At 38.5% G+C, this 10347-nt stretch overlaps 1 protein-coding gene across 1 annotated transcript; it reads right to left on the reverse strand.

Moving 5' to 3' along the window:
• Positions 1-7580: 7580 nt before the first annotated feature.
• LOC110773976 (9-cis-epoxycarotenoid dioxygenase NCED2, chloroplastic) lies at positions 7581-9980 on the reverse strand. The gene has a single exon (XM_088252516.1). The coding sequence runs from the start codon at positions 9852-9854 to the stop codon at positions 8001-8003; it is 1854 nt and encodes a 617-aa protein (XP_088108642.1). The 5' UTR covers positions 9855-9980; the 3' UTR covers positions 7581-8000.
• Positions 9981-10347: the final 367 nt, after the last annotated feature.

Here is a 10347-nt window from a genome sequence, read left to right on the forward strand (position 1 = left end):
AGATTTTTGGATATGATATGTTCTTTGTGTGCCAAACTTTTGGCATTAATCTTGGACATGATATGTTGGATATGATATGTTCTTTGCCATATAGGCTTTGGCATTTTGCAGTCATTCATGTCTTAGTATACGTGGTTCTTCTTCTGCCTTAAGTCTGCAATGTTAAACAAGCGTAATTTTCCAGACATCATGTATGCTTTCCACCTTGTAAATGTCCTGCATTATTTCTTTGCAAGCTGCCCTTAATGATCAGCATATATATGCAAACCAGCAAGTTTTGACAATATTTGAAACTTGATGGTATTCGAAGTGAACAATTCTCGTTCATGAGATTTGAACTCGTAACTTCCTTCAACAAAGTAAAGACTATAGTAGATAAGCACTAATATATAAATATACGAGGTGGACTTTTGGATAGTCATGTTGTGAATGTTGGGTGCATGTGGCTCAGTGGATGAGGCACAATGTGGATATGGGGAACCAATGAAAACATGACACCTTGACCCTGTATGAAAATGACCCAAAATATCCATATGACATGCGCAATGGGGGCCATGCCATCGTTGTCCCTCTAGCTCCATCTCCAGCATTATTTTGTAAATAATATGTATAGATCATGACATAGTTAGCTTGGCCCAGATAGCAATCGGGATATAGATGGAGGCACTGACTGGCTGGAAAGCAATGTGATCCACTTTGTTTTGTGAGGTCTAATTCAAAGTGTCAACCTCCCTTAATTAATTTTTCTTTTGGGATTGGATATGGTATGGAATAAATCAGGGGCCCTAGTATGTGACAATTGAAATTTATGCTTGTGGGCGTGAGAGTAATTGGCACATCAAAATTGATCTTTTGGTAGCATTCACTTCCAGATAATTGCCGAAAATAACATTTATAGCAACTGACTAAGCTTCTCTTCTTCTTCTTCTTTTTTATGTGTTTGCTTTATGACTCTGTTTTCACTACTAGATCATAGTAGAGTCTATTTTTCAAGTGTTGTCGTCACAACTTCACGCAATGTTATAAATTTCACTCTTGTTATAACATGTTTATTTATTTATTAATTACTAGTACCTAATAAGGTCCTAAGTCCGATTCCCCCTTCCTTCAATATCTCTTGTATCAAAAATACTATATCCTAGGTCTAGAAATATATCAATCATATCATTCGCTCATATTAGAACGTATGTATACGATTAGTAACATTTATGAGAGTATGACACAATCACACTGAAAAATTGAGTCAAGGCTAATTGATTAGGCCATTATAATGATAGAATAAGCATGTTCACCTGCTTATGGTAAGTCTCTGGCAGCAGAATACCTACCTGAGCACAACGTGTAGAAAGGGTATGAGTCATAGCCTGTGAGCTCGTCCACAATGTTTAACTTGTATCCATTAATTCTTCATTCTTGTTAGGAACTTAGGATAGAGCCTGGTCTCAGATCATGGTGGTGACGATAAAAGTAATTACAACAAAATCTCATCTCACCTCACTCACCTCATCTGCTGCTTTAAAAGTCTCTCGTGCGCTTGAAGGGGCAAACCCGGATACTAGGAGACTTCAGAGAAGTTTATCTTTTTTTCTGTTTCCTTTGCAATGGCACCACGTATGCTTCGCTCTCCAAGTTACTAGGAGACTTCAGAGATTGTTTATCTTTTTTTATACTTTATTGTTATTATAATTGTTAATAATCTTGCTTTTCCTTCTTCTACGTATGTGTCTATACATATATACACACGCAATTTTGAATATATAAAGGGTTGGAAGTCCGCATTGCTAGGATCTGCATTCACTTTTTTCAACAAACCATACATATGTTTTCGTAGTTGTAACTTGTAATTGGTAATCACAGTGATGATGATGATGGTTGTGGTGAAAAGATAAAAACATTCACATTCATGTTTTTAATGGAACAAACTATAATAATAAAAGCATATACGTTCAATATGCTGTTTCACGTATCGGGAGACTTGGGGCCAAAGTTATCGATGTAGAGTATATATGACTGTTTAAAAACATTGGATTTCATCATCACTATGAAATCCAATGTTTTTAATCTGACCAAATTATGCACTTCATCAACTTCACCGTTTGATATTTATTTATTTTTTTGGGTTAAATTATTGACATGGCTAGTAGGATAGTCACTTTTATGATGATGTGTAAAAGAAATTTCTTTTATTGTTTCAATATGGTGTGCGTAATTTGATAACAATTTAACATAAAATCAAACAATGAAGTTGACGGAATGCGTAATTTGGTCAGGTTTTAAAAAGTTGGGTTTCATAATGATGAAATTGAAACCTCAGGACCAATTTTGATAATAACCCTAACCTGCAGGGAGTAATCCTTATAATCACTATTACTATTTATAAAAATTGTTATAAGTTGGACTATATGTATATGTATATACATGAGCATCCAAGATAAGATATGTGGTTGTGGATGTGGTAGAGATGGATGGATGATGATGGTGGTGACAGTGCTGCTCGTACGTGTGCACTTAATCATGCAATATTATATAATGCCACAGGCTTTTGTGATCTCATGCAAGTTCTATAAACTTATGGATGGATGGATGATGGTGGTGGTGACAGTGCTGCTCGTACGTTTCAATTGAAGCTTATTAGAATAACACTCACTGTCTCTTATCTTAGTATAATTAACTATATACATAGATATATATAGCTAGCTAGTGATCACTGCACAAGCAATACACACTTTGGTAATACTTTTTTGTTATTTAAATCGGTTTTTCTTGTCAATGGCGCCCATGACTTAAGGATATATGGACATGGAGCGGTTCATGGGATTAAGGTTTCTTTTTCTGTATGCTTATTATTTTGCCTTATCCTTTGAAACACATCACAAAAGTTGGGTAATGGAATTGAGTGATGAAGTAACAGTGGCCACTCCCCCACTTCTCTCGATCAGGTCCCCTCCTCTACTGTCAATAAATCATATTGCTACAATGCGGGTGATTTTATAACAAATTCACAATTTCAAATTTCAAATTGAACGTGTGTTCCCGTCACACACAAAAACTACTTACTCACTAGTTATCATATAATAAGTTTCAGTTGGAGTTATGGGTTCTAAACATTTCCCAAAGTAATGGTAGTAATTAATTAATAAAAAAGGTGGAGCTATAGGTATAATTGAACATGACATAGGAAAGAGAATTAATGTGCTTTCTTGTTAACTACAATTAAACACGACCACAAGAAAGCTTGATCATTATATTATATCATATGTTAACAGCATAGATTAATGATAAAGGTCCTTTTTAAAACATATTTAACTATGAAATAAAGTGTTTATATTATACAATATAATAGAAATATACATCACACAGTTCGTCATAGTCCACAACTCACGACTAATTTGTTCTTTGTTCCACTCCCACTTGGTTGAGTTGAGCTATCTGTCTACTTACGTTCGTGGGAAAGCAGGGACGTGTATGCTGCTGCTACACACACATACTTGAGAGAGAGAGAGAGAGAGAGAGAGAGAGAGAGAGAGAGAGAGAGAGAGAGATTCCAATTATATACTCAGATTTCGGCCTCATGTGAGGGAAAAGCAACACCTGCCTACGAATGGCGGCCATTGTCGGTATCATACAAGACCACTAGCGTACCGTCGTCTTCTTTCTCTTTTTATATTTAGAGGTTTTTCGATTTTCTTCTTCTTTTTATTTGTTTTTGCAAGTTTGACCCATATGCCTTATTTATTTTTGTGACTCTTTTCTTGGATGATTCTTCACTGGTTTTCGGCTTCTAGTCTTTGAATCACGTGGGTTTCACATGTTCTGCATGTGTGTAGAGGCCAGAAAACGTTCGTTCGAATTTGGTCACTTTCTCGAATTTGAATTCAATTGTCTTTTCTTTCATCAGGATTTAATTTGTATCTTTCTCTATACCGAATATACTAGTAGACTTAATAAATAATTAGTTTTCTAATTGTAAATCGAGGGTCATTAATCAAGAGCAGAGCTATCTTTGTGCTTCCAAGAGAAAAACCTTGATAAGATTTTGTTACTAAATCAAAATAGGTCTCAAGCTCGAATTCTCATCACATTACTCGTATTACATGGCGGAACTAAATAGAGGACTACAATGGGCTGTAGCCTAAGTAGCTCTTTGAAGAAAAAAAAACTATATATAGATAAAAATAAAACTATACAGGTACAACCCATCGATATATATATACAAATATACTTATATAGTCCATCAACTTGCCATTTCTAAATATCCAATGTCTTTTTAATTAGATTGGGTTCTCTTTGTTAATCTCTTATATGTGTATGCTTTTTCTAGGAAAAATCTAAAATGGTTTACCTTAAGAATAATGATTATTTTACTAAGGATGTACTTGTAGGATTATATTACGAACCTTAACATGTAAGATACACGATAATGATTTCTTCAATGAAATATTCTTTTTGCATGCATTTTGTGTTCGTCTAGAAAAAATATAGAAATTGTAAGTAAAAATAATAATAATTACATTTTACGCTTAAAAATTTAGTTAACCCACTTATAAAAAATTCATAGTTCCGCCTTGTCGTATTAATAATAAAACCTTGTCGCACTCTATTCATTTTCTGAACAATTTGATTCCATTTGTCATCTTATGTAGAGGCTTGAACTTTTGAGTCACATTTCAAGAAATTTTAAATTAGTTGTTTTTTTCCAAGGCTCTATTCCATTATATTAATAATATTGCAGGTAATAGTGGGGACCAGAGATCTAATAACCATTTCAAAGTATTCTTGAAGAGTAAACAATAATATAAAAAATAAATAGATGACAAAAAGGGACGTAATTCCCAGTAATTTATTACAAATATATACTTTGTTGTTGTTGTTGTTGGCTTCCAAATCCAAATCCAAATCCAAATCCTTTTTATTGTTGGCTTGGAAATGGGAAATGGCACACACACTTCCAGTGCACCACTTAAAAATCTTACGACTGACGACACAGCAAGCAGCTAGCTAGGGTTTTGCAGAAGAAGATGGTGATCACCTTCATTGCCGACAAAGAAGACAAAATATTCTCAAGTTTCAAAAGCTATAGCTAGCTAGCTTCCATATGTACCATACGACTGCTCTGCTGGCCTGGCCAGGACTGGCGACTATTACCAACAGACAGACAACGAGCATGTGTCTAAAGTGAAGCCAGTCATCTTTTTAAAAGTCCACCCATGCATAACACGACAATAGCAAATTAATTTATTCGGACATTTACCATAAATAAGATACTTATGTTTACAACCTTTAATCAAATAATTTTCCCTTGATTAAGACGTTTGATTAATGGACTAATTAAAAACGCATATAGTGGAAATCGGATTAGCATTAAATTAAATTAATGGTGTGTTTACTAATCAAAAGTTGGAATTAGAATCAAGAGCTGAATTCCAATTGTGGATGATTCCTGCGTTTACTTCACATTAAGGAATTAAAAATTCATCTTTTTTACTCATTATATCCTCACACAAGTTTAATAATTTCAAATTTGTCATACTTTAACTCAACAACAAGGACATTTTAGTAATTTGAACTACTCTAACCCAAATTCTATATGGTTTAGTAAATAACTTCAATAAGAATCCGAAATCTAATTCTCATCAATCTAACTCCTCCTCAATTCAATTCCTCCTAGTCCGACTATGGATTAATAAACATATCTTAAGTCTAATTAAGCAGATGGCCACAGCCTAGAGGGAACACAACAATTTTCTTTAACTAAATTAGAAAAATGGGGCAAGAAGAGTCATAATTAATGCCACAGTCCCACATCGAATTACAAAACAAAACATCTTTGACATTATAGGGGACTAGGGATGTTTAGAAAAACATAACATTTGAATAATGGCTAGCCACCCTCTGCCGCTCGTGTCCCCAATGTCTGTCTTTCATGAGTGTGATCGTGATAGAAGGGAGAGAGACATTGTGCATATAATATAAAATGGCTCATGTTTTTTGTGTGGGGATTATTAGTTTGTACAACGGTCGGTCGATTTTTCTTCATTAGGTGACAAAGTCTCCTCTGCAGCATCCATCATCCGTATTATTAATTTATTCACATGTACGGTAAATTTTCGAATAAATTGTTTGTTAGTCTGAATCGCATATTCATATAAAAATTAACTTTATCCAATTATTCAAATGTATTTATAATGCACCTCACCATTCACTCACTTATAGTATTTGGAAGTGCATGGATGCGTCATAACAGCACTTAGCTAGTAACACCATTTTCAGTTTCCTCGTAATAAGGTACTATTACTTGTGCGGACGTTATTATTGTCCGGACGTGATATATTTTATACTCCTCCTCTTTATTTTCTTGGCTGTTTATAATAGCATCCGTATGATAATAACGTGCGAACATCCGAAAAAGAGAATAACTATATATATATATAGAAGTAAAAGATGACCTTTCTTAGTCCATTTCCAGTAGTGATATATTTGGAAGCAAAGACAGGAACTTTTAGACAAAACCTCTCTATGATAAAGTTAAGTGGGACTTTTTGTTCCCCCACCCCCACTTTAATGTAACTTTCATTGCCCATCAACATCTTTTGCAAAGTTATGGCTCCCATTGATTCTCCGGCAAAATATGAATAAAATGCCTTTTGAAAAACAAAATGCATAATTTTTGTATTTAAATAAAGGAATTAATAGAGCTGCATGTGGGGTTTCACTATCACCACTTTGCACAGGAAAGCAAACATATGTGCAAAATACAGAAAGTATTCAATACGTATCCATGGAGGACCATGTTATCAACATCATGTGGTCATCATTCTTAGAATACAACAACAGTACAATTAAAAGGAAACAACAATACAAAATTGTTTTAACTTGGTAATAATGTGACATAAGACGTGGTTTATTGTATGTATCCATCACTAATTATTATCTATCGTGTACACATGCGTTGTCAACGACAATTCACGTTGTATGTTATCTTATCAGGTAAGATATTTTCTGTAATGTATCATTAGTTGTCTTGCAAACCTGATAATCATTGATCCATGTTAGTCATAGGAATCATGTTCGATTTGGTTTTTAGCCAATAATTAGATTATGTTGTGTGGACTGGATTGCAAGAGTTCTTCCATGAAAGCTAATTATGTTCCAATGTGATTAAGAGAAGCCATGCAGAAACTAGCAATTCAATAATTTCCTTTTTACCTCATCTCTCCTCTGCTCTTGCCCAAAGGTTAGGCGTTGATGTTGGCTTTGACCGTGGTTAATTGGTCGGGGAAAAAAGACAAAAAGGCTTCGTAACCGACCGTTGGGTAGGTGGGTATTTCGGGCTTTGCACTGGCAATTAATTCAAAAGTTCCCGGGCTGCCCAGTTCAACTCGGGTAAGGCAAACCCTAAAGTAAAAGTCATTGGAATTGCAAATGAAACATGAATAGTCAACAATTGGTCAACCTAATTAGTGTCGGTTGGATACAATTTGCAAAAGTAAGAATTGCAGGGGAGGAATATACATCCTCATGTACAAAACGCCAACCATGTTACGTAAAACTGTAAATTTCTTACTCATTTACAACAGAGCAAAAGCTGAGAGAGGAGAGAGAGAGAGAGATCTTCTCCATTAATATAATATTAAAGAAGAAGAAGAAGAAGAAGAAACATAAACTTCGACCAAAAAAAGAAACATAAACCAGCTGAGCTCGCAAAACCTACCTACAGTCCAAAAGCTACAAGCTGGTTCATGGCGATCAAAAAAAGTTACAGTTACCAATACAAAGAAGACTGTAAAAAAAACGTTACAAGCTAAGCAACAGCCTAACAAAAACAAAAAAGTTGTTAGGGTTTTAAATATTCCAGGAGAAATCCCGGGGACCCTGTCTGTCTCTCTACCATCCCTCTGGTAATTTTCACCCATCCTATTTTCACCGACGCCGCGACTGCCACCACCAACAGCAGCAAAACCACCGAGCACTATATATATATATTTAAACAGTCGCCTAGGCTATGCCTGATTTGCCAAGTCCTTTGATTCTATAAACGTCCCATGAAATCCGTACGGGACCCTTGATGGTAATTTCACCGTCGCTTCCAGTTTCAAATTTACCGCATTCACAATCTGGAGCTCCGACTTCCACGTTTTTTCATCGTGCACAAAAGTCATTATGTACCCGTCATCTTCCGATGAACGCGATTCCGCATTCGGGACAAAAAACGGCTCGCCGCCGTACTTTTTATCTCCGAAAATAAATTTTTTTACCTCCCCAGTAGAAAGATCCACCTTCGCGAAGCCCGACACTTTTGGCCACGGCTCCGCAATTGCGAGGTACGCGAACCGGGTTTTCCTTCCGAGCCGGTTCCGGTTCACCATTCCCGCCTCCAAATTTACATGCACCGATTCCGACAGAATCGCCCGCCGAGTCGACTCGCCGGTTTTCAAATTGAGCCGGATTTCGGACAGCACGCTCTTGAGGCTCTCATCACATTCGTTGAAGATGGAGTCCGGGGGCGTCATGCAGGACCCGATCACGACAACCTCGTCTGACTCAGGCTCCTCCCACGCGTTCCACAGGTGGAAGCAGAACGTGTCGGGGGAGTCCACCCACACCAGGTCGTCAGCGTTTTTGGCATTCTTCTTGAGAATTCCGAATCTCGACATCTTGTCCTTGTCATAGATCACGGGGGAGCCTCCCGTGATCATCTCCTGCAGCTTGAACACCACCTGCTGGTCCGGGATTACCACGTAGTTTTCTGTGATCGCAAAGTCGTGCAGCATGGTGGGCCCCGCTAGGGGGATTTCGACGTCTGGGGATTTTGCGCCGTCTGGAGAGACGTGGAAGTACTTGAGATACGGCTTCTGAACGACATCGTAGCTGAGGGCGAAGAGGGAGCCGGATTCCGGGTCTACCTTCGGGTGTGCGATCATTGTGGACCCCAGCTGGCTGTTGAAATCGTAACGACTGACCGTTTCGAGGTCGCCGGATTTCGTGACTCGCACCTGGTACGGCAAGTCGTCCTCCGACATGGCCAGCAGCCGGCCGTTGTGATAGACCAGACCGGCGTTCGCGACGCCAGTGCCGTGGTTTTTGTCGACGAGGCCTAAAACCCCACGTGCGTAAAATAAGAGGAGGCGGGCGATGCCGGAGTGGCCGTGGAGCTCGCCGATGGCCTTGGGGAAAACGGGTCGCCCAAACTCGCGTTCTTGGACGAGTCTCTGGGTTTCGGTGAACCGGCAGGCGTAACTGGCCGACCCGGAGTCTATGGTGACGGCGTGCACCATGCCGTCACCGTCGAACAAGTGGTGGCCGGCGACAGGCTCAAATAAAGGGTTGGCGCCGTTACGGACGTAGACGCCGTTAATGCATTCTGGGATGGTGCCGGTTATGGGTAGGGAGTGGCGGACGGGTTGCTCCGGCACCGGAGCGTAGTTTCCTGCGATTTGGACTCGTGGGTCAGAGGTTTTGGGAAGTGGGTTTTGGCGCTCGCGGGAGACCAAGGCGCCTTCGACCATGTCTATGGCCATGGCTGCCGCTTTCTGTAGTAAATTCCACTGTGGAGGTTGGTGATGATGGTGGGTGCTGTTGTTGGGTTTTGGAGAAGTGGCTTCCTTGGTAATAATTGGTTGATTATACGGTTGGTTTGGGAAGTTAAGAACTGAGGGAGATTGTAAAGCACAGTGAATGCTGGTGGTTCTGCGAGTTGCTGCTTTAGGGTGTGTTTTTCTCAAGGAGATGGACCTTTTTGGGAAGCCCATAGGATCCACTAGAGAAGAAGAGGAGGAAGAGAGGAGAGTGTGAGGCATTTGGGCTGTAGAGGTAGCCCAACTATTAGAGTTGGGTGCTTTTGGAAGAGCAGACATAGCTGTGTTGTGTATGTATGTATGCACGCAACGTGTTGTGTTTTGCTTCAGATAAAGATTTGCTCGCTCTGATTTGAATTTTGAAGAAGAAAAGAGAAGAGAGAGAGAGAGAAAGAGAGAGAGGCAGTGAGGTTTGGGGGAGAAAGGAAGAGGAAATGTGGAGTATAAATAGAGTTGTGGGGAGGGGTGAAAAGAAGAAGTGTTCGCTTGTGAGGTAGGGTCCAGTCCACCTCAGACATCTTGAGAGAAGACCACGTATGGTATTGGATTGGTGGAAAGGGCAATTGGGGATTGACATTCGAGAGAGGGTCCAATCCCAATTATTATTATTATTTTCCAAACAAAAAGAAAAATATTTTAAAAAAAATATTGTAATATAATAAATCATAACCATACGTTTAAATTGCAATAGAAGGGTAATTAAAAAAAAAGGGTTATAATTGGATGGGGTCCCACAATTAGGGACCAATAAAAAAATAAGAGCAAACATTAT

Source organism: Prunus avium, chromosome 4, assembly GCF_965620075.1.
Source record: "Prunus avium chromosome 4, drPruAviu1.hap1.1, whole genome shotgun sequence".
Classification (NCBI taxonomy): Eukaryota; Viridiplantae; Streptophyta; class Magnoliopsida; order Rosales; family Rosaceae; genus Prunus; species Prunus avium.

Bases quoted from the DNA above. Each gene is read 5' to 3' on its own strand.
- LOC110773976 (XM_088252516.1), bottom strand. From the start codon at position 9,854: ATGTCTGCTCTTCCAAAAGCACCCAACTCTAATAGTTGGGCTACCTCT.